Source organism: Lolium rigidum, chromosome 7 (genome assembly GCF_022539505.1).
Source record: "Lolium rigidum isolate FL_2022 chromosome 7, APGP_CSIRO_Lrig_0.1, whole genome shotgun sequence".
In the NCBI taxonomy this organism is placed as follows: domain Eukaryota; kingdom Viridiplantae; phylum Streptophyta; class Magnoliopsida; order Poales; family Poaceae; genus Lolium; species Lolium rigidum.
In genome coordinates, this window is record NC_061514.1 from 356,257,202 (window position 1) to 356,283,010 (window position 25,809).

Genomic DNA, 25,809 nt, shown 5'->3' on the forward strand with positions numbered 1-25,809 from the left:
TTTTCATTTTTGTTTTTGTTTGAATAAATTCGGATCCTAGCATTCTTTGTTTGGGAGAGAGACACGCTCCGCTATTTCGTATGAACACATATGTTCTTAGCTTTATCCTTAATGTTCATTGCGAAAGTTGAACTACTTCATTCATTGTTATATGGTTGGAAACGGAAAATGCCGCATGTGGTAAATGGTATAATGTCTTGAATAATTTGATACTTGGAAATTGTTGTGCTCATATAGATCATGTTTAAACTCTTGCATCATGTACTTTGTACCTATTAATGAAGAACTACATAGAGCTTGTTAAAATTTGGTTTGCATGATTGATCTCTAGAGTCAAGATATTTTCTGGTTAAGATGTTTGAACAACAAGGAGACGATGTAAAGTCTTATAATGCTTACAATATGTTCATATGTGAGCTTTGCTGCACCATTTTATACTTGAGTTTGCTTCAAACAACCTTGCTAGCCTAGCCTTGTATTGAGAGGAATTCTTCTCGTGCATCCAAATCCTTGAGCCAAAAACTATGCCATTTGTGTCCACCATACGTACCTACTACATGGTATTTCTCTGCCATTCCAAAGTAAATTACTTGAGTGCTACCTTTAAAATTCTATCCTTTGTCTTTGCAATATATAGCTCATGGGAAAATAGCCTTAAAAACTATTGTGGTGAAGAATATGTACTTATGTGTCTTATTTCTTAATAAGTTGCTTGTTGAGCGGTAACCATGTTTCTGGGGACGCCATCAACTTTTACCTTTGTTGAATATCATGTGAGTTGCTATGCATGTTCATCTTGTCTGAAGTAAGGGCGATTTTCATGATCAAATAGTTTGAGTATGCATATTATTAGAGAAGAACATTGGGCCGCTAACTAAAGCCATGATCCATGGTGGAAGTTTCAGTTTGGACAATTAATCCTCAATCTCTTATGAGAATATTATCTGTTGTTGAATGCTTATGCATTAAAGAGGAGTCCATTATCTGTTGTCTATGTTGTCTCGGTATGGATGTCTAAGTTGAGAATAATCAAAAGCGAGAAATCCAATGCGAACTTTCTCCTTAGACCTTTGTACAGGCGGCATAGAGGTACCCATTTGTGACACTTGGTTGAAACATATGTTATTAGTTAACAGTAAAACTCACCTAGCTAGGAGCCTTGACAGCGTTTTGCCGCTATCAGCCGTCCGATCAGGCCTATGCACACTCGGGATTGTTCGGCCGTTCGCAACTTCGCTTACGTCTCTGCCTCAGCTAGAGAGGCTGGCAATATATATCTGGGCCGCTACTCTGCAGGCCGACCTGGACGTCTTTACATTAATTGGGCTGACTAGCTGTGAAATATGTTGGATGGGCCGATGAGCTATGTGCACGAGGCCCCTGTGCTTTTTCTGTTTCTCTTCCTTCGTACGGGAAGGCGAAGTGGCGGCAGGCGGTGGAGGAGGCCATGGAGAGGCTGCCGCAATTTATGAGAGAGAATTTATTGGCGCGATTAGTGGAAACTTCCATTTTCTTTCCTCCCGGTGATGGTGGTGGACTACCGTTTTATAGATGCCCTCTCTCCAATTTCTCATATAAAGGTGCGCATAAATTTTGCTCTCTCCCTCTCTTTTGGCTGTCGACCTCCCAATCTCCCATCCCCATGTTCTTCGCCTGGTTAGTAGAAGTGCGGGTGGTAGTGGTGGTGGGCGAATGGCGGCGGCTATTCTCTCGCCAAACATATTCATCTTACCCTGCTGACTGAGGAAGACCGTGGAGGTGTGAACAAGATGCAACAACCATCTAGATCCGCGGCCCGTCTTAACATAAAGCTGCATCCATCCGTGGAAGATGAGGCCTCTGCAATCCGTGATGCCCCTGTTATCCAGCCATGAGCCATCTGTCTTCTCAAGCTCGTTGTTTTCAGCGGTCCAAACTGGCTGCCTGCATGTGTAGGGATTGGAGTTACAGTAAGTGTTTGTTTATTTTGCATAAATCTTGGTTCGCTCTCCTTTGTTAATTTCTACTAATGAATATGCTAATGCCCGTGTTATCTTCTCAAATGATTTTCATTTCTTATATTCTTTTATCTTTTGTTCAGATTAATAGATTTTTGCAAAATGCGACTTCATGGAATGCTGCATCAGATTATTCTTGTGAGGACTACTGGTGAGCTTATGTGCAACACCTCTCTTACACCCCGAGAACACAATTAGTCTGCTCATCTACCTATTAATTATAGAACAGATCTTCGTAATTAGTATTATTCTCTTCTAGAATTATTCACATGAACAAATGGAGGTCCATATGGCATGAGGAATGTTCAAGGATGCCACTCTGATCGTTGCTCAGCTGGTAGGAACCTCTGATCCTTACTTAGTTGGTAACCTATATTTATGTCTTATCAAACAAGATATATGTATTTAAATATTTTGAGCATGCTAATTTTGGTTGCTTATTTCTATTCATGGATTGGCTCATCAGTCATGCTAATTCATAAAATTGCAGGATTTGTGCATCAGTTTATGCCTAGGATGGAGAGGCATTTCTGCATCAAAATTGCAGGCTTTTTCACACGAGTTTATGACCAGGTTGGGTGAGGCATTTCTGAATCGTTTAACCATTGGTAATATGTTTTCATTAGAGCTCTATCGGTTGCCATCCCCATCCCTACCAAGATCATGCCTCCTCTGGGTTTACTGTGTATTGTCAATTTTACCCTGCTGCTCTTTAGGGAGGGTTCACTATGAAGGATATCAGAGGAGATGACATATGCAGCCACAAGGCCGTTCTATTGTTTCTGTTGTAAGTTGACTCAAGTTGTAATCAATTTGGTGGCTAAATGTTGTCACTAGCGCTCTATATGCTGCATCGAGAGCGTGCGAGCATAGGCCGATATTTGCATACTGCCACCGTATAGCCGACCATGTGATGCACCACGTCAAGTATTATGTCAAAAAAAAAGTTCCAAATATTTCCCTCTGTTTTTTCCACACGTTTGTTATTTCAATTCACCATATACAAATATTACTTTTATTACTTTGACCTCGAAAATTTTCACATTTAATATTTTTCTAGAGCTTAGTACATAATCATTGTAAATTGGTAGTCAAGGTGAAATTTGGTAATTAGCATCTGTCGAGAGCATTGTACAAAATCATTTCTAGATATTTTCCTTGGAGGATGTTTGATTGCTGCCTTGAGCAAAACAAGCTTGCCTGGCTGAAGCGTGCTTGTTTTCAAGGCTGGTTTACTTCGTTGCCTATGTTTCTTATGTACATACTGCTTTTTCTCTATGTAATTGTGTGCAGCTGAAGCAAATAAAACAGATGAGCTCTCCAGCAGCTACAGTGCAATTTGTCAAACAAATTAAGTTATAATTTAAATTGTTCCAGCATTTTACAATGATTTTTTAAAATCTGTGTTAACTGTTTTTTTTTCACACATGGGATTGACAACGTGGATGATTAACTAAAATTAACAACAAAACAAAATGATGAAATACATTTTGTTCTTTTACAGGATTATGTATTCTAAACATTATAGAAGTGACATTTCCAGTCTGCAGAGTGTAAAATAACTCAATCAAATGACCTATGCCAGTGTTGCCATATCGTTATTTCATGCAATATCACTATAGCTCACTGCATCAACGATATTTTGAATCAATTTGGAATTTATCTTCTTGACATGAATTCCTTGTTATTTTTTTTACAGTGCAACCACCTGATTTTGTAAACAAATATGCCCCACAATCATATCCAAACACCATAATAAAAAATGGCCAAATCGAACTTTGCATCTCAAGTATTTTCATTGTTTCTATCAATATTTCTGTTAATTAAAAACCCATAACCTTTTGGAGATGGGCGGGCGTGGCAACGCGTGCATTTATGGTCTAGTGCAATGATAATCCATGTTAATTCAAGCTAATTAGGACAAGGTGCGAGCACTATTGGTAATCTATGCATGAGGCTTGCAACTTATAGGATGTCTTATACATAACACATATGCTTTATTACTACCGTTGACAAAATTGATTCATGTTTTCAAAATGAAAAGCTCTAGCACAAATATAGTAATCCATGCTTCCCTCTGCGAAGGGCCAATCTTTTACTTTATTGCTGAGTCAGTTTACCTATTCTTTCTATCTCAGAAGCAAACACTTGTATATCAACTGTGTGCATTGATTCCTACATGTTTACCTATTGCACTTGTTATATTACTTTATGTTGACAATTATTCATGAGATATATATGTTGAAGTTGAAAGCAACTGCTGAAACTTATATCTTCCTTTGTGTTGCTTCAATGCCTTTACTTTGAATTTATTGCTATATGAGTAACTCTTATGCAAGTCTTATTGATGCTTGTCTTGAAAGTACTATTCATGAAAAGTCTTTGCTATACGATTCATTTGTTTACTCATTGTCTTCACCATTGCTTCGAATCGCTGCATTCATCTCATATGCTTTACAATAGTATTGATCAAGATTATGATAGCATGTCACTTCAGAAATTATCTTTGTTATCGTTTACCTACTCGAGGGCGAGTAGGAACTAAGCTTGGGGATGCTTGATACGTCCCAAACGTATCTATAATTTCTTATGTTCCATGCTACTTTTATGATGATACTCACATGTTTTATACATATTATATGTCATTATTATGCATTTTCCGGCACTAACCTATTGACGAGATGCCGAAGAGCCAGTTGCTGTTTTCTGCTGTTTTTGGTTTCAGAAATCCTAGTAAGTAAATATTCTCGGAATTGGACGAAATCAATGCCCAGGGTCTTATTTTTCCACGAAGCTTCCAGAAGACCGAGGGAGATACGAAGTGGGGCCACGAGGCGACGCCACACTAGGGCGGCGCGGCCCAGGCCCTGGCCGCGTGGCCCTAGCGTGTGGGTCCCTCGTGACGCCCCCGACTCTGCCCTTCTGCCTACTTAAAGCCTTCGTCGCGAATACCCCAGTACCGAGAGCCACGATACGGAAAAACTTCCAGAGACGCCGCCGCCGCCAATCCCATCTCGGGGGATTCAGGAGATCGCCTTCGGCACCCTGCCGGAGAGGGGAATAATCTCCCGGAGGGCTCTTCATCACCATGATCGCCTCCGGATCGATGTGTGAGTAGTTCACCCCTGGACTATGGGTCCATAGCAGTGGCTAGATGGTTGTATTCTCCTTATTGTGCTATCATGCTAGATCTTGTGAGCTTCCTATCATGATCAAGATCATCTATTTGTAATCCTACATGTTGTGTTTGTTGGGATCCGATGAATATTGAATACTATGTCAAGTTGATTATCAGTCTATCATATATGTTTTTTATGTTCTTGCATGCTCTCCGTTGCTAGTAGAGGCTCTGGCCAAGTTGATACTTGTAACTCCAAGAGGGAGTATTTATGCTCGATAGTGGGTTCATGCCTCCATTGAATCTGGGGGAGTGACAGCAACCTCTAAGGTTGTGGATGTGTTGTTGCCACTAGGTATAAAACATCGATACTTTGTCTAAGGATATTTGTGTTGATTACATTACGCACCATACTTAATGCAATTGTCTGTTGTTTGCAACTTAATACTGGAAGGGGTTCGAATGATAACCTGCAGGTGGACTTTTTAGGCATAGATGCATGCTGGATAGCGGTCTATGTACTTTATCGCAATGCCCTGATTAAATCTCATAGTACTCATCATGATATATGTATGTGCATTGTTATGCCTTCTTTATTTGTCAATTGCCCAACTGTAATTCGTTCACCCAACATGCTATTTATCTTATGGGAGAGACACCACTAGTGAACTGTGGACCCCGGTCCAATTCTTTACATCTGAAATACAATCTACTGCAATTGTTCGTTATTGTTCTTCGCAAACAAACATCATCATCCACACTATACATCTAATCCTTTGTTTACAGCAAGCCGGTGAGATTGACAACCTCACTGTTACGTTGGGGCAAAGTACTTTGATTGTGTTGTGCAGGTTCCACGTTGGCGTCGGAATCCCTGGTGGTGCGCCGCACTACACTCCGTCACCAACAAACTTCACGTGTTCCTTGACTCCTACTGGTTCGATAACCTTGGTTTCTTACTGAGGGAAAACTTACTGCTGTACGCATCACACCTTCCTCTTGGGGTTCCCAACGGACGTGTCGACTACGCGCCATCAATTGTTACAGAGAGAGAGGGGGAAAATGTGCTCTTAAAAAGGATGTCAATTTGGGCCGAGAGAGGCAGAACCCAGCTCCTGCTCATGTATGACCAAATGCGGTTTCGTCCTGTCCCATGCGGTCCCTTTCTACCAGCCCCACGCGACGCGGCCCCACACGATGCCGCCCGACACGTCAGCACGAAACGGTCAACTAAACGGGAATCCTCCCGTCCGAGCTCCTTCTGCGGGTTTCGGATAAGGGCTTGGAGAAAACTGAGGAAAAACTAAGAAGTTGGGGAAAACTGAGTACAACTAAGGACCCGAGGGCACGAAAATAGAAATCGCTTCTATCTTTTATGTTGTTCTATGATGGTTTTATGCGAATGTCGACTGCATATTACTTCACCTATATGGGCTCATAAGGATGTGCTTTAATGTAATGCATTAGTGTTGGAAGGGACGGACTGACAAAAGCCATTTTCCAATACTATGGTTTGCATTAGAGCGGTTTATGTTGGGGACCAATGATCTTATTGCTATTATGTCTTAATAATTCCTATACTTGCACATGAAAATGGCTCTAAGACCCATAATAAGGGGTGTGTTTGCACATATCTATGGCTTCCCCTAATTTAGGCACCGCCCCTAATTGAATAAAGCTTGACAAAATGTTTACCATGTTGTGTAGAACTCAGATGTTAGTAAATACATGACGTCCTCGGGAACTTTAGTCTCATATAAGCATACACACTTGAGCTTGTCCTCTTGTTGCAGAGAGGATTGGGATTTTTCTCATTGAGAGCATTTACTTATTTTCTATTTACTTTCTGCACTTTACTTTTATTGCAAACTATACACCCAAAACACCAAAACTGTTACTTCCTTATTATTGTTTTTTTGCCGATTCTGCTAACCAATACCTTCAGCTCCTCGTGGGTTCTACAAATTTTCTTATTGAAAAGTACTACAATTGATCTCCTGCATTTGGGAGTCATCAAGACACTTTTCCGGCGCCGTTTCCGGGGAGCGTAGTGCTATTGGTATGTGAATGGTAAGAAAGCTATTACTGTTTTTATTATTTATTATCTGTCTCATCATGGGTATGTTTAGCCGTGCTAGGATTAACACAAAGGATATGATCATTAGGAGACAGTGGAAGGTAACTTAGGACAATGATTGTGTCTTATGTCACCAGCATGTGCTTGAGGATTGGAAGCATCTATTCTTCACTTGTCAGTTTAGTTCCAGAGTCTAGAATTATTTACAGATTGAGTGGAGGAATTACTCAGTAGAACAAAGTTTGTCTTTTCAAAGAAAGGTTTCAAAGGTCCTTATTTTACTGAGGTGAGGTGGTTATCTTGGCTTGTTGAAATATGTGGAAACAAAGAAATAATTAGATCTTTGAGCATAAGAGACATTTTTTCAAAGGATGGAAAGCTAGTTTTGTACTGGATATCACCATGCTGAGGCATCGGGTGAAGTGTTCTACAGTTGACTTATTGTCATCACTCTTGTACTTTCTTTCTTGTACATATCATGTATATATTGTATACTTTGAGTTTTGATCAATAAAGGGCTGCAGGGGCTTGTCCTGCAGTAGAAAAGGTTTCAAAAATAAGTTTTGGTTGAATAGTGCGTCTGTTTGGTTGCAACCAAACGAATTTGGCATGCATTGACAGCTTAAATTGGCCAATTATTGATTTGATGCCAATTCAATGAAAATAATTGTTAAAAATTATTTTTTTAAGAATGCAGTCAAGGAAAAAAATCGTGAGCCAAATTATCATAAGCGACTACGGCATGCAGCTAGCTCACTTGTATATGAGATATGGAGTACGGAGTAGGAGCCTTGAAGATGTTTCGTAATCCCTACATAATCAAACGGGCGGGCTGGGGCAAACTTTGGCGAGGCAATTTCTGGGCTTCACTCCAAACAACTACCAGATTTTGTGGCCTTGCCAAATTTTTGGTGTGGCAGGTGTTGGCTGTAAGCCTGTAAACCAAACATACTGTAATTAAGGGAGCGTCACCACACATCTATTAGAGCATGTCTAACAGACCCCTTAAAAGGGCTAAACCCGTATAATAACCGCCGAAATACGGGTTTGAGCTCCACCTGGCCGTCTAGCAGACCCCGTAAAAACGGCCCCCGCTCCGATTTTTGCTGGTTTCGATTACGGGGCGGGTCTTCGGCCCCCTACTTGTGCGGGGTGGGAGCGGAGATAGAGGGTCAAACCAGTATTCCATTTCAGAAAACGCGCGCAGACATTTCAGTTTCCCCACCCGTTTTCTCCCGCGCCGCCGCCACAGCCACCCGCGCGCCGCCGCCGGAATCCGTCAGATCCGCCCCCTCCGCCGCCCGCCGAACCGCGCCGCGCTGCGTTCACGCCCGCCACACCTCCGCCATACCTCCCGCTGAAGATCCGCGTCCCTCCGCGCGTGCCGCCGCACCCCCGCCGCGGTCTTCTCCACCGTTTTCGCCGGTGAGTATTCCGTCACGTTCTTCTTCGTTCTAGCCGGTAAAATAGACGTATTTGGGTGCTTATGTATGCTTCACCGTCGTAGATGGCTTCGGAGGATGTGCGGGCGGATTTGGAGGATTCGTCGGCCGATTGGTCCTCGTCGGATTCCGGCGATTCGGACCTCGACGAGGTGCTCAACGACGACGAGACGGAGATGATGTTGCTGCTGTTCGGCATGAAGCACATGGAGGACCGCGCCAAGCTGCTAGATCAGAGGAAAGGTTCCGTGATGGGGCGTATGTGCATTCCGCGGAACCGCGCACTCGGCCACGAGCAGCTGATGCAAGATTATTTTGCCGAGGTACCGACCTATCCTCCCCCCCCCCCCCGCCTCTTCCGTAGACGGTATCGAATGCGTAGGACTTTGTTCGAGAGAATCGTCGAAGATTGCGAGGCAAATTGCGATTATTTCAAGCAAAGAAGAAACGCTGCCTAAGTCATGGGATTTAGCCCATATCAAAAAATATCTGCCACCATGAGGGTTATTGCATACGATACACCAGCAGATTATACCGATGAGTACCTTCGCATTGGTGTGCAAACAACCACGGATTGCGTGCGTATGTTTGCCAAGATGGTGATCAAGTTGTATGGAGAGACGTATCTCCGAGCTCCAAATGAGGAAGATACAAAAAGGCTCATGGAGATCAATGAAAAGAGGGGTTGGCCGGGGATGCTTGGTAGTTTGGATTGCATGCATTGGACATGGAAAAATTGTCCAAAAGCATGGCATGGAATGTACTGTGGCAAAAGCCGTGATGCTACCATTGTTCTTGAACCTGTTGCCTCGCAAGACTTATGGATTTGGCATGCTTTTTTTGGATTGCCGGGGACACTCAACGACATCAACATCTTGAATAGATCCCCTTTGTTTGCAAGACTAGTTAAGGGTGAAGCACCAACTTGTAACTACAAAGTTATGAATAATGAGTACACCATGGGGTATTATCTCACAGATAGTATTTACCCTAACTATGCAACTCTTGTCAAGTCCATAAAAGAGAAAAAGGACAAGGCTTTGACAAGAAATGAAGCTTGCTTCACTAAAAATCAAGAGGCATGCCGCAAGGATATTGAGAGAGCTTTTGGTGTCTTGCAAGCCAAGTTTGCTATTGTTCGGGGTCCTGCAAGGTTTTGGGACAAGGAAACTCTTGTTGATATCATGACATGTTGTGTGATTCTTCACAACATGATCATTGAAGATGAAAGAGGGTTGAACTTTCCATATTTCTATGACAATGTTGGCACCCTAGTGTAGCCCGAGAGGAACCCTGATCGGATTGAAGCTTTTCTTGCAGCTCATCGAGGCATTGAAAATGCCGAGACTCATCACCAGCTCACCCAAGATCTGATTGATCACCACTGGCAGTTGCATGGCCAATGAGTTATTACATTCATTTCCTATTGTTGTATGTGTGAAACATTCATTTCCATTTGTTGTATGTGTGAAACATTTATTATTTGTTTAATTCTTCCATTAGAACATTTGTTGACATTTCCAAAAAAACACTATTGTAATAATTATGACGATTATTGTGTAATGTAAAACTTTTACTTTATATGAATATTGTGTTGGTTCTAATATCCAATTTGTCAAAAACCCTGCTTTGAGGAGTTAAAAACTCGTCCGAGCTAGCAGATCCTGTACGTATCCCCACCCCGTAAAACAGAACTCGGATGAGTTTTCGGCCGGCGAAAAGTGAATACAGGGCCCTCTACTCGCGTTTTAAGGGGCAAAAAAATACGGGACCTGTTAGACATGCTCTTACAATATACTTGGGGAGTATTTCCATCAACAATTAAACGTATATACTTTTTTCTCTACTATCTTCCATCTACCAGAACTGACACAGAGGACCCGCCGGATACACTGGGGACGCTCGTCGCCGACGCAGAGCAGGACATGATGTATGAATCAAACCCTTCATTCTGCATCAGAGCCATCATGCTGTAGCTCGTGTAGGTTGGAGATATATCGGGAACCGATTGGGCACCGTCTAGGTACTGCATGACCTTGCGCACACTAGGCCTCACGTTGGGCGATGGGTGTGCGCACAACAAACCAAGCTTGAGCACGAGCGTGACCTCTTCCGTGCTGAATTTCCCCATGAAACGCGGATCCACCGTGTCAGTTATTGAGCCGTTGCGGTGGTGCTCAAGAACCCAGTCGACAAGTATCACCCTGTTACTCTGCTCGCCCCTCTCGATTGGCCTGCGTCCACAGACGACCTCCAGGAGAAAAACGCCGAATGCGAATACGTCGGTCGAGGGTGTTGCCTTGCCGGTGCGCACAAGTTCTGGTGCGAGGTATCCCATGGTGCCAACCACATGTGTTGTTTGATCATCCGTGCCATGGTCGTATAACCTTGCTAGGCCAAAATCACCTAGCCGTCCATTCATCTGCCTATCCAAGAGCACATTGCTTGCCTTTATGTCTCGATGGATGACGACCTGCTCCCAATCCTCGTGTAGATACAGTAAGCTTGATGCAACACCTTTGATGATCCAATACCTTTGAGGCCAATGTAGAGCTAACCCGTTTTTATTGTACAGGTACTTGTCGAGGCTACCATTTTCCATGTAGTCATATACCAAGAGAAGTTCACGATTGCGCCGACAATACCCTAGTAGCTGGGCGAGATTCCGATGCCGGAGACGACCAATGCTCACCACTTCGGCAATGAATTCCTTCACTCCTTGTCTTGAGTCATGTGACACCCTCTTCACCGCAATCTCCAAATTGGACGCAGGAAGAACCCCTTTGTAAACTCTTCCAAACCCTCCAACACCAAGTAAATTCCTATTCTTGAATCCATCGGTGGCACGAAAAAGATCTTTGTATGCGAATCGATGCGGGCCGAACTCGTCCTCCCAATCTTCACGCACCTCAGCAAACCGACGCCGCCGCCACACGAAGAACGACACGGCAGCTAGCACAGCAGCGATGAGCAATGCCGGGGCTAGTGGTAGCACCACTTCCAAGACCTTGGACCGAGGCTTCGGACCCACACGTGGCAGGATCGGAAGCTTAGAGAAGTCAAGCGGCTGGGCAGGTCCGTCGAGGCTGAAGCTCCATCCAAGCACGTAGTGTTGTGTCTTCACCACTGCTGTTGCCGATGAAAAGCCAACATACATTGTGTCGGTCAGGACGGTGGAGAGGTCAATGGCTTCAGAGATGAGAGGAGTCCTGGGTTTTGGCTCTTCCACAGGAGCTAAAGTAACATTGAGCTGCCCAGCCTGGCCGTCATAGTCCACCCACACCTGCATCGGCTTGTGGCTATTCAGCTTCAGGTTTCGGAAGACGCCGTTATCGCCGTAATAGCCGGCCGGCCTAGCCTGCCGCGACATGAGGCTGTTGATGTCGATGCCCACGTGGTTGCTGTTGATGTCACGGAATTCAGGGTCCATGATGGTGTCGAGCTCGACCGCCAATATGTGGTCGCTTGCGGTGCCGTTCGTCGCGTTGAGGAGTCCCAGGAACTGCCCGGCTCTTGCGGTCGCCAGGTTCGTGGTCGGGGCGACCACGAAGGCGAGGCCGTGGTCACTCAGGCCGTCGTAGCTGGACACAATGGCGAAGACGAAGGATGTGGAGAAGGACCGGGACATGACGGCAGTCGAGTTCATCGTCTTGTTGAGGAAGCGGAGCGGGGTGGGGTTGAAGGCGTGGCCTTTTTTCTGGAAAGTGAAGTTGGTGAGGGCGAGGAGGCCGTTGGGCATGACGGCGGCGAGACCATCCAACGAAAGGTTCGCTGCCGCGAAGCCTTGGTAGGCGAACTGGCAATCGTCAGCCGATGAGACGAACGCGCCGTCCAGGATCAACAGCAAGAGCATGAGAAGTGTTGGCATGGTATCTTGATAGAAGTTGCTATATTGCCCTTTTTGAGCAAACTGCTATGTAGCCTTGAAGAGCTTAGATAACCCAAGTAGCCTTGCTGAGCTTGTAGCTTGATAGTGTGGAGATGCCTTAGAGTGATCTTGTGGGTGAGATCGCAGAACTGAGGGGCACGACACATCTAGGCTGAAAGTGACAGAGAGAAGGACGTGTCTGAACGTATCAAGCCCGGCGGCTGTCAATGTCGCACTGCTTAGATTTTCTCCTTTGAAAGAAAAGGACTTGCACACATTTATGTGGTGCATATAATACCCTAGCCCAGGGTGCATGTAAATACCCTAGCTTACACGGTGCCCTGGGTGTAGACTGGAGAATATTCTGCGAGCGTTCTTGTCAAATATGGCTCCTTCTGAACTGTTGTCCTCCGAATTCTTGTATAGTTGCTGTTGTGGGTCAACCCGGAAATTATACTGGAACTCCTCCTTGAAATAGTTTTCCGCCCCGCTATACTCCCTCCGGTCCTAAATATAAGCCATATAATTTCTGGCACGGAAATTAAGAAACGCATATTTAGGAAAAATTACACCATGTTTGGCTAGGGTTAACCGTAAGTAATTGCCGTGAGCTAATAGAGGACTTTGCATAACAACAAACAGCTGGGGTCGCAGCACAACCAAGCCCAAACGAAAAGAAAAAGAAACTAATGCCGACACCGGCAGATTGGAAAACGAGGATGACTCCGCAACCGCTGCGCCCTCCGGAGAAGTACCACCACGCGCTCCTAGCATGCCGAGACGCCACATACCAAGCAGCACCTTCAACAAGGGAACGACGACGACGCCGCTGCTGCCGGACTAGGCCTAGGGTTTCCACCGGTACGCGGAAGGGATTGGGGAGGGATACATCCGACGCCCTTCAGGAAGGAAGGCGACACCCGCAGGCGTCGTCGCGTCGGAGTCGGACATGCCGACACGGATTTCTCCCGACCACCAAACCCACCACCCTAAATGCTCCGACGTGCTCCACCAAACATGCCACCCACCAGCACATGCCACCACGGTCTTGTAGTCACCCTCGCCGTCGCACTGTGGTCACCGGAACAAGGCCTAGAGGAAGAGACGACATGCAGCAGGGACGGGGGTAGCGGCACCCCAACCGGGCGGGAGGGTACTGATACGTCTCCGACGTATCGATAATTTCTTATGTTCCATGCCATATTATTGATGATACCTACATGTTTTATGCACACTTTATGTCATATTCGTGCATTTTCTGGAACTAACCTATTAACAAGATGCCGAAGAGCCAGTTCCTGTTTTCTGCTGGTTTTGGTTTCAGAAATCCTAGTAACGAAATATTCTCGGAATTGCACGAAATCAAGACCCAGGGTCCTATTTTTCCCGGAGCCTTCCAGAACACCCGAGAGCCGCCAGAGGGAAGCCCTGGGGGCCCCACACCACACCCTGGCGCGGCCAGAGGGGGGCCGCGCCGCCCTATGGTGTGGGCCCCCAGGCCCCCTCCGAGGCTGCCCTTCCGCCTATTTAAAGCCTCCATCGCGAAAACCCTGATACGAAGAACCACGATACGGAAAACCTTCCAGAGCCGCTGCCATCGCGAAGCCAAGAACTGGGGGACAGGAGTCTCTGTTCCGGCACCCTGCCGGAGCGGGGAAGTGCCCCCGGAAGGCTTCTCCATCGACACCGCTGCCATCTCCACCGCCATCTTCATCACCGCTGCTGCTCCCATGAGGAGGGAGTAGTTCTCCATCGAGGCTCGGGGCTGTACCGGTAGCTATGTGGTTCATCTCTCTCCTATGTGCTTCAATACAATAATCTCATGAGCTGCCTTACATGATTGAGATTTATATGATGATGCTTGTAATCTAGATGTCGTTATGCTAGTCAAGTGAATTTTACTTATGTGATCTCCGGAGACTCCTTGTCCCACGTGTGTAAAGGTGACAGTGTGTGCACCGTGTGGGTCTCTTAGGCTATATTTCACAGAATACTTATTCACTGTTGAATGGCGTAGTGAAGTGCTTATTTATATCTCTTTATGATTGCAATATGTTTTGTATCACAATTTATCTATGTGCTACTCTAGCAATGTTATTAAAGTAGTTTATTCCTCCTGCACGGTGTAATGGTGACAGTGTGTGCATCCGTGTTAGTACTTGGTGTATGCTATGATCATGATCTCTTGTAGATTGTGAAGTTAACTATTGCTATGATAGTATTGATGTGATCTATTCCTCCTACATAGTGTGAAGGTGACAGTGTGCATGCTGTGTTAGTACTTGGTTTAGTCGTGTTGATCTTTCTTGCACTTTAAGGTTATTTAAATATGAACATTGAATTGTGGAGCTTGTTAACTCCGGCATTGAGGGTTCGTGTAATCCTACGCAATGTGTTCATCATCCAACAAGAGAGTGTAGAGTATGCATTTATCTATTCTGTTATGTGATCAATGTTGAGAGTGTCCACTAGTGAAAGTCTAATCCCTAGGCCTTGTTCCTAAATATCTGCTATCGCTGCTTGTTTACTGTTTTGCTGCGTTACTACTGCTTGTTTACTGTCCTGGGCAAAGCACTTTTCTGGTGCCGTTGCTACTACTTATTCATACCACCTGTATTTTACTATCTCTTCGCCGAACTAGTGCACCTATTAGGTGTGTTGGGGACACAAGAGACTTCTTGCTTTGTGGTTGCAGTTGCATGAGAGGGATATCTTTGACCTCTTCCTCCCTGAGTTCGATAAACCTTGGGTGATCCACTTAAGGGAAACTTGCTGCTGTTCTACAAACCTCTGCTCTTGGAGGCCCAACACTGTCTACAAGAATAGAAGCTCCCGTAGACATCAGGTACTGCCTCCACCGTCTTCGCGGTAGCTGACCGGACATGGCAAAGAGGGAAAACCAGGCCCGAACTGGCCCGGCCGGGCCCAAACTGGCCCGTAAAGCCCTACTGCCAAGCTGCAGCAGGCCGGCCGAAGCACCGCCGCCACCCATCCACCGCTGCCGCACCATCTCTGCCGCCAGGGAGCACCGCCGACGCGCCGAAACACAGGCAGCCCGCCCAGCCCATATGGGCCCCGAACTGGGCTAGATCTGGGCCGAGCAGGCCCTGCCCGCGCCGCCCTCCTTCGCTGCTCCGCCTCCAACTGGCTGCGCCGCCGTTCCTCCTCCCACCCAACGTGCGGATCTCACCCCGCCACGCCGAACCGCCGCCGGCCGAAGAGCACCTCCCGGCCGCACCTACCCCGCGCAGGCGCAGCGCCGAGAGGGGAAAGTTGAGGGGCCACCGGCGCCGGCGCCGCCCGGGCCTTGCTCGGCGATGCACGCCGACGACGGCGGAGGAGAAGAGGAGGAGGGGGAGCTGGACGAGGGAGGTGGCGGCGCGGCCCCGTCGCCCGCGGGGGACGACGCGGTCATGGGAGCCTTTCGCGAGAGGTGGTAATTCTACTGGTACTGAAAGTAGTAAATGAGCACCCGAAGTATGTCATTTTCCAAATTTATTTAGGGCTCGTAGCAAGATGAAGCTATTTTCACGCCGCGATCCGTTGCCCCATCCGGCACAACTACTGAACTAAGAAACTTTATTGAAAAACACTAAACTAAGAAAAAACATAAAAACAACTGACAGATAAGAATTAGCACACTCAAACATGATGTGAAAATATGCATTAAACTAAGACGTAAACTTCTGTTGCGGTGAGAAACCCACCGGCGAGCAGCGACGGGCAACACGGTAGAGCCGGGAGGCTCCCAGGACTGCGGCTGGCCCTGGTCCCTCCGAGCGACGGCCCGCAAAGACTCGGCACGCACGTCCAATGCTGATGCAAGGGCGTGCCACCTGACCTATACCTGGTCAGGAAGGTGTTGGATGTGCCTCGCTTAGTTTCCTCGCATGGCATACACGTAAACATTAAATACGAGCCTCGATCGGCTCTCAGGTTGTCCCGTGAATCGGCTCAAGGAGCCGATCCACCCATGATCCGTACGAGGTGTACGATCAGATGGTGGTCCTGCTTGATCAAAATAAAGCTAAAACGACCTACTACGATTTAGGGTTTTCACCACACAATCGGAACATCCTACTCGTGATTGAGCCTGGCGGCCACGTACGGTGATCGTAAACCGACCCTAGACAATGCCTAAAAACCAACACGAAGTTGATCCCCGGAACATCCTGTCTAGGGCTAGCAAACTACACCCTACGCGCCACTGGATCCTTCAACCCGTTTGTAAGGCCTAACCATGCAGATATTAAACTAATCCTTGAAGAACAAGGAGCAATCATAACGGATCGGATCTACTAAATAATGATCAAGCGGGGTGCCGCCCTTACACCTAAGGACGGCTAGACGTCTAAGGGTTGCACGACGACAGCATATGATACGATGAACAATGCTAACCCTAACACATCTATGATAACCACGTTGCTCGCCATCAACAAGGTTTCAGTACGAGCAACGCATGAACAGCGAATAAACGTGTACTGCCTAGATCGCAAGATGCGATCTAGGCAGCATGATGCTTACCCGGAAGAAACCCTCGAGACAAGGGAGTTGGCGATGCGCCTAGATTGGTTTGTGGTGAACGTGATTGTTGTTTATTTCATAAACCCTAGATACATATTTATAGTCCATAGACTCTCTAACGTGGGAATAATCCCAACCGGGCACGAGCCCAAACTCTATCTAACCGACACGTATCCTACTATATTACAGATACACGGGCAAACTAGCCCAAACTTTGCATATAAGGCCGATTCATGTATTTCTTCCATGTATATTCTTCAAGCCCATCTTCAATCGCGGCCCACCTCTGATCCGGTCAAATTCTGGTGATAACACATGCCCCCCTGGTTTTGGAAATGACAATTCCAAAATCACTCTGCTTTTTCTTCGTCGGGTCATGTCGTGGCGTCTTGCCTCCTCGACTTTATCACCAATCTAAAAAAAATCCTTCTTATTAATAAAGGAGTGTATTTAACTTTGCCGATAGTCAAAGTCAAACACTCCCCAAAAGAGCCGATGGTATCACATCAGCCTCTACGATAAAACAAGAGTAAGGCCAACCTAATTGCTCCTCCAAACGGTAACCTGCGACCTCCGTCTGAGAAAGCAAACTCAGATCCCCAAATCGCCGCCCAAGCAGCCCCACGAATCTCAGATCTCAACCACGCCGTCCCAATTCCTCAGCGCATCAAATGGCGGAATCATCCAACGCCAACGCCATGGTCTCCGGTCTGAAGGTAATCCTCAACCGCCTCTTCGCCATCCGAATCAATGTTAGGATTAAACAACAAACACCTGAATTAATGCCTTATTCCGTTATCAATTTTAGGTTTCAGACATCCTGCTGCCGCACCCTTCTCTCCCAAACTCTATGTGTCTTGGCCCCCGTTCTTCCGAGAGTCCCGCTCACTTAATCTCATGCGAGGCCAATAGAATCCCCTTCGCGAACCAGAATTTAGATCTGACTTCCTGGGCCGACTGCCTGCGAGCCTGGCCTAATCCTCCCGAAGGTTGGGTGGCATGGTACAGTAGAGTGTCCACACTACGCTACCTGGGATACGATAGGGATAGCCGATGCCTTGTCATTATCATTGTCTCCTCTTGAAAAGAATGAGAACATCCTGAAAACCATCGGCTACTTTTGGTCTGATGCACTGAATTGCTTCATGTTCGGCCATGGCCCCATGACCCCAACTCTGCTGGACGTGGCCATGATCATAGGCTTTGACATTGCATCCCCAAGCCCCTCTGCCTTTAAATTGCCAAAGGTCCCTTTCACCCTTTCATCCAAAACAGAGTGTACAAGCTGGGGCGCCTACCTCAAGCGTTATATGAAAACCAAAGGCCCTGTGACAGAAAGAGAGCACACGGCTTTCTTGAACTTCTGGCTGGAGCACTTCATATTTTGTGGTCCTTCACTCGCCCCAACCAAGAATTACCTCTCCCTGGCCTATGAGCTCGCCAAAGGTACTCAACTTGGCCTTGGAAAACTGCTCCTTGGAGAGGTCTATCGATCTCTTCAACTGATGTCCGTCAAACTGTTCTCCCAAAGGACAGTCAAAACAGGAGGCCCCTGGTGGTTTATTCAGTTATGGGCTCAGCTTGTACTTTCAAAACCAAATCCCAAACTTCCCACCTTTGGCCACCTCGCACCTTCCCGCATGCAAATGGGAAGGACATCCGATGCACTAGCTATGGCCAAGCTCTGTATAGTCTCCCAGGCAGCAGGCTGATCCCCAAGGAAGCAGCGGAGTGGTTCAAGATTTTCTTCCAAGGCCTGGACAACCCCCTTTTCTTCCCCTACACTGAATCGGAAATCTTTGAGAATCCAGTCTCCTTCCGATTAGACAGCCTTGCCGATGACGCCAGCACCCGGCACCTGTACTCTATCATGATCCGTCCTTGCTTTCTCCCAGTTGGCATGAGTACCTCAAACAGGATCATTAAGCCTGGTTATGAGTCTTACCAACCGGTGGTAGTAGCCCGGCAGCTTGGCCTCGGGCAAGTGCCCCCACACTTCTTTCTCCACCACCTGACAGCAAGCAGGGCTGAACCGCCCGACATTCTTATCGGCCAAAGGTGCTATACCTTCTTTGACGCTCTGGCCATTCCAATTCCTCATAACCTCTGTTTCACCACCACTACCGATGGCTTCGAGACTTGGTGGTCGATGTGGAAGACCCACGCCTTCAGAAGAGCTCTAGGACCGTTGCTGGAGCAACTTGATGTTGAATATGACGTTCCTGCACACCAGGTACCATTACATATAAATTACTTGCAATGGCTCATGATGATTGTCTGTAACCTGACTTTATTCCTTGGAAGCAACAGGATGGCCCAGAGCCCACACAAGCCGATGGCTCCCCTTTCAAGTTCCTTCCACCAGCCCCGGTGGTTCTCTTCTGTCAGAGCTCACCGCCCTTGAAGAAGGTCATAATGCAGAGCCAGCCGATTTCACCGAAATCGGCTCCCAAGAGTAAAGCATCCTCGGGGTCAGTTGCCCCCCGAGCCTCAACCCAGGCGAGGAAGGCAGTGAGGAAAGTAGCTGCCAGAAAAACCCTGAAGCGCAAAGCTCCTGTCCAAGCAAGCTTGCACGTAAGCTGACTCGTGCCTTGACCAAATTCATCTGTCTTCCCTAGTCTTTTGTGACATGGTTGTACTTCTTCTCATAGACTTCCACTGAAGAGAACTCCAGCGGGGAGGCACAGTCCAGCCCAAGGGACTCGACCCCGGGCGATTCTGGGAGATCCACCACACAGAGCCAGACGGACTCGCCAGCGTCGGCTTCTAGGAAAAGGTCGACCCCCGAGCCTGCTGCCCTTCAGGCTTCGATCAAAACAGGGTCGCGCGTGAAGCGTCGATGCGTCAAAAGGGCTCGCAAAGACCCACGAGTTTCCTCGCCAAGCCAGGAGGTTTCAAATGTGATTACTTTACCAGTTCATATTCCATGCCGTCCCGTCGCTACTTGGATCGGCTCACCATTCCTTTTGCAGACTGATGGGACCTCTAGCGGGGACGTTGAAGAGGTACCGATGTCATCCGCCACGCTAGACCTAGCCCCCTCGACGAGCGCGGCTGACCGAGTGGCTAACCCAGCCAAGTCCACCGAAAAGCCGATTATCACAGCATCGGCTGCTCCTCCTTCCTTGGGAGAGGTACGCTCCACTCTCTCGGCTCTACCCTTTTCTTTGTTGTGTGCTCACACTGCTCTTGTTCGTCTGTCAGGGTTGTGATCTTTCAAGCTTGCTGACGTTCGATCCCGAGTCCATCGAGCCAGCTACTTCCAAGGCAGGTGAAGAGACAAGCCCCAGCGCGGTCCATGGTCCACTCCAACGTCTCAAGGTTTTGCTCTCATCCTCAGTTGAGACCCTGGTCGAAAACCCTGAAGTAGTCAAGGGCATCCTCGAAGACATCCAGCCCCATCTCCCGGTGACGCTGCAGGTTAAGCTTTGGCCGGCTGTGACTTTGTCGGTCTTCAGGTCGAGGGTGCAGTCGGCTCGTCAAAGAATTACTCTTCGTCGCGCCCAGCTTCCGTTGAGAGCCGATATTGCAGACAAGTGTCAACGGCTCAACGAGAAGAAGGCCGCTTTAGATGCCAAAACCGACACTTCTGCCAATAGTGCCGAACTCGAGATCTTGCGCAAGGAACTGGAGAACCTTGAAAAGAGGGTCAGGGAGACTAAGCAACTTATCCAAGACAAGGAAACCCTTATTGCTCGTTCTCAAGAGGAAGCAAAAGGCCTCACAGCCGATCTGAAGACCGATCTGGCTGAAATTCGTGCCCTGAGCAGTCAGCTGGTGACGGGCAAAGACGAGGACGACGAGGCCGAGATCGCCGAGGTGGATCGAATCCGTGCCGACGCCCTTCACGCCCTCGACGCGTTTCTTAAGTAGAGCCCCTCTGTGTAAACTGATAAATGTTTTGCTGAACTTGTCTAAAGTCGACGGCTGTGCATCGGCTTACATTCTGAAGTCGATGTCTGTGCATCGGCTATGATTTGCATGTACTGTGTTTTTTGTGTTTTTTTTACTGGCCGATTTTTCTATCGGCCCCCAATATTCCACTGCGCATGTATCGCACATGTTCGTCTAATTAAGTGCCCCCCCGAGCCGATTCTGCCAGGTAACTGCGGATATCGGCTCTGTAGTTAGCCAAGGCACTGTATTTGAACGTCGGCTCCGTTAGGACCAATGTTGACTTTTAGCTCTTCAGCCGACGTAAAACCGCTGCCCATTAGATCGACGCTGAACATAGGCAGAACGTATGGTGAGGATAATTTTGTCCGATTGCTAGAATCGGCCTCCATGTTGATTGAATCGCTTAATGGAGGTTTTGCAACATTCGTCCATAGATCTTTGGGGAGTGTCGGAGCCGATCGCGTGGAACGGCTTCCTCCTTGTCCTCGTTACGAGAGCAGCTGCCCTCGTCTCTGTCCCTACCAGGGTGGTCCCCAGGTCCTACCATCTTGATGTTGAACGAGAATCCTGGCTGTCACCCTCCAGGGTAAGTGCACTCCACCATGTTAACGGCGGGGAAGGGGTGTGTGTCGACCTTCATGGCGTACTGGCTGAAAATTAGACGCCCTTGTTCTATCGCCATTTGGACCTGCTGACGCCACACCCTGCAGTCGTTGGTGGCATGGGTGAACGTGTTATGCCACTTGCGGTATGGCTTTCCGTTCAGCTCCTGAGCCGTGGGGATCTTGTGGCCTTCGGGTACCTTTAGCTGCTTCTCCTTAAGTAAGAGGTCAAAAATTTGCTCAGCCTTGGTGACATCGAAGTCAAACCCTCTTGGAGGACCTTGTGGCTTAACCCACTTACAGGACACGGCGCTTGCCCCCCGAGTCCATTCAGCCACTGCTACCTCTTAATCTCCCGCAGAACCCTCATCTTCATCTGCCTCAACCAGGACCACCGCACGCTTGAATTTATCCTGGTATACATCTGGGTGGCACTGTTCATATACTGACAGCTTCTGCACCATGTGCGCCAGTGAAGGGTAGTCCGCTTGGGAGGCCACGTCCTTGATCGGTGATGCGAGACCCACCACCGCCAACTCGACTGCTTCTTTTTCAGTCACACGAGCCGAATAGCATCGGTTCCTAACAGTCCTGAAGCGCTGGACGTATTCTGACACCGTTTCTCCGCGCTTCTGACGTACTTGTGCCAGATCGGCAATGCCAGCCTCGGAAGCCTCTGAGTGATACTGCATGTGGAATTGCTCTTCCAACTGCTTCCAAGTCCGGATTGAGTCTGGTGGCAGCGATGTGTACCACCCGAAAGCCGATCCTGTGAGGGACTGCGCGAAGAACCTCACACGCAGCTCATATGATGCTGAGATCATGCCCAGCTGTGCCAAATATCGGCTCACATGCTCGATGGAGCTGGAACCATCTGATCCATTAAACTTGGAGAAATCAGGGAGCCGATATTTGGGTGGTAGCGGGATCAACTCGTACTCGTTGGGGTACGGCTTGGAATAGCCGATTGTCCTCCTTTTCGGCACCATGCCAAACTAGTCTTTTAAGATGGTACTAATCTGATCCGCAGTGCTGGCTGTAGGTGTCGAACTCTGAAGATTCGCCGGAGTGGCATACTTAGCCAGCCATGCTTGCTTTTCCAGCTCTGAGCCAACTGCAGGAGCTGAGCTCTGGAGGTTTGTCGGAGTGGCATACTTCGCTAGCCACATCTGCTTCTCAAGATCTGTTCCCGAAGTTCCTCCTGCTGTTCCGAAGTCCCCGCCGTTGCGATCGGCTTGTGAGTGCCCGACTATCGCGAGTCCGGCACGTATGTGCACGTGTATCCGTGAGGGATCTCCTTAGGCGCCTCATGCAAGAACTCGGTAGTCACTAGGGTCACCACCGATCTTGTAGACGACGTATGCCGGTGAATTCGGCACTTCGGTGCTGCCAACGCGAATGGCAGCGGTGGACGGGACCGGAGTGGCATCTCTCCTTGATGAGTCCCTAGAGCTGGTCCCGACGGAGAGTACCGATGCCTCATGATTTCCTGGATCACGCGAAGAGCGACACGCTCCAAAGTGTTCACCGAGCTCTCGGAATGGCGGTGTAGCGAATGAGCTACCATGAAGTTAATCTCCTCGACGCAGAGACCTGGTGCGTTCTTCCGACGGGGCGGACAGGTCCACTCCATCGAGCGCGCCTCGGGTGAGAACCCTTTCCACCCGATGCCATGCGAGCGGGTTCTGTGAAAAGAGCCGATGAGGTCGGCTTCGAGGATTGCTTTGACCTCGTCATACTTCTTCTTGAGCTCCTCGGTCGGATCCTCGTACGTGATCGGAGTGCCTTCCGCCATCTCAGATGTAGATGGCGATGCGGTTGATGTCGAAGATGGTCCCACCGGGCGTGCCAGAATGTGTTGCGGTCAGAAACCCACCGGCGAGCAGCGACGGGCAACACGGTAGAGCCGGGAGGCTTCCAGGACTGCGGCTGGCCCTGGTCCCTCCGAGCGACGGCCCGCAAAGACTCGGCACGCACGTCCGATGCTGATGCAAGGGCGTGCCACCTGACCTATACCTGGTCAGGAAGGTGTTGGATGTGCCTCGCTTAGTTTCCTGCATGGCATACACGTAAACATTAAATACGAGCCTCGATCGGCTCTCGAGTTGTCCTGTGAATCGGCTCAAGGAGCCGATCCACCCATGATCCGTACGAGGTGTACGATCAGATGGTGGTCATGCTTAATCAAAATAAAGCTAAAACGACCTACTACGATTTAGGGTTTTCACCACACAATCGGAACATCCTACTCGTGATTGAGCCTGGCGGCCACGTACGGTGATCGTAAACCGACCCTAGACAAGGCCTAAAAACCAACACGAAGTTGATCCCCGGAACATCCTGTCTAGGGCTAGCAAACTACACCCTACGCGCCACTGGATCCTTCAACCCGTTTGTAAGGCCTAACCATGCAGATATTAAACTAATCCTTGAAGAACAAGGAGCAATCATAACGGATCGGATCTACTAAATAATGATCAAGCGGGGTGCCGCCCTTACACCTAAGGACGGCTAGACGTCTAAGGGTTGCACGACGACAGCATATGATACGATGAACAATGCTAACCCTAACGCATCTATGATAACCACGTTGCTCGCCATCAACAAGGCTTCAGTACGAGCAACGCATGAACAGCGAATAAACGTGTACTGCCTAGATCGCAAGATGCGATCTAGCCAGCATGATGTTTACCCGGAAGAAACCCTCGAGACAAGGGAGTTGGCGATGCGCCTAGATTGGTTTGTGGTGAACGTGATTGTTGTTTATTTCATAAACCCTAGATACATATTTATAGTCCATAGACTCTCTAACGTGGGAATAATCCCAACCGGGCACGAGCCCAAACTCTATCTAACCGACACGTATCCTACTATATTACGTATACACGGGCAAACTAGCCCAAACTTTGCATATAAGGCCGATTCATGTATTTCTTCCATGTATATTCTTCAAGCCCATCTTCAATCGCGGCCCACCTCTGATCCGGTCAAATTCTGGTGATAACAACTTCAGCATCAGTCATACTAAGTACTGACTCCATAGATTGATGCTCAATCACGGATGAAAAATATATACATAACATATATATGGAGGAACAGATTTTGTCCCCCAAGAACAACTCATGGGTGCTCTCATTACACAGGTAGTATATGTACTATACCTAATTGAAAGGTGTATTACATGGATTTCATGAGAGCCAAATCGAATTTCAAATTCAAAACTATATCCGGTGTTCTCAATAAGGGCTATCTCTGAATTTGCATATAGAGGAGGAAATCTGCCAAGCAAAGACAAGTGGCATAAAATGAAAAAGTTCAAACACATTACCGATATCTCTTGCATACAACAGTTTTCGGATCTCCTTGCGAGGCTACTAACTATGCTCGGCACCTGGCTTACTTAGTATGGATTCAGACCAAATTGGTCACAACTGAGGACTTAGCAAAGATTTGTTTAGAAATTGAACGGTGTGCATTTAACTCCCTGAAGGAGTTTACACACATCCAAGGATTCTTTGTGAGAATCATCAACCACGAGGTCGTCGTGAAAATCGGGCTTTTCTACCCCAGCGAAGACACACCAGGGGATGACTCTCATAGTAGCATCTATTCTACTCCCTCCGGATTGGTTTAACATGCGCGCATGTAGTTCAAGAAAATTACTTTGACCATTATTTTAATCAATAAAATATAGAATATATGTTACAAAAATTATATCGTCAAAAACCTTATTTGAATACGAATCTAATGGTATAAATTTTGTAGATATATAATTTATATTTCATTGACCAATTCAACGGTCAAACTTTATCTTAAATTGCGTGCGTGCCTGTTAAACTGATCCGGAGGAAGTAGGAAGATTTTTTTCCAACTGGGACTTCCTTCCCATTTCCATTACATCACATAACGGAAATACATCATCCAGTTTTACTGTCTCCACCACACAACACACAAAAGGAAGATAAACTCGCCCAACAAAAGGAAAAGTTTTTGGTAGGAAAACCCGCCGCTCAGCCTCGGCATCGAAAACTAAGCTACGGGGCAAAAAACCTACCCCTACACTACCAAGTTTCAGGTTACCACAACCACAAAAGAGCTTCGAGATCCCGAGAAAACCACAACAACAGCTCAATCCGAAGCTAACAAAACCACGACCAACAAAGGCCCAGACTTTCTCCTTTCTAGGCTTCCCCATTAGTGATCATTAGAAGTCCAGGTCCGGGGCCTTGGAGTTCTCGGAGCAACCGCCGCACCACCATGATGCGATACCGACGCCTTTTGTAG

The 25,809-nt window shown here is 47.6% G+C and overlaps 1 protein-coding gene across 1 annotated transcript; it reads right to left on the bottom strand.

Annotated features, from left to right (window-relative positions):
• Positions 1-10,388: 10,388 nt before the first annotated feature.
• Positions 10,389-12,589, bottom strand: LOC124674936 (L-type lectin-domain containing receptor kinase SIT2-like). Its single transcript, XM_047210989.1, has one exon. It carries the CDS (start codon positions 12,500-12,502, stop codon positions 10,481-10,483), a length of 2,022 nt encoding a protein of 673 aa, XP_047066945.1. The 5' UTR covers positions 12,503-12,589; the 3' UTR covers positions 10,389-10,480.
• Between the last annotated feature and the right edge of the window lie 13,220 nt (positions 12,590-25,809).

What these genes read in the sequence shown, in the direction of transcription:
- LOC124674936 (XM_047210989.1), bottom strand. Translation starts at nt 12,502, where the DNA reads ATGCCAACACTTCTCATGCTCTTGCTGTTGATCCTGGACGGCGCGTTC.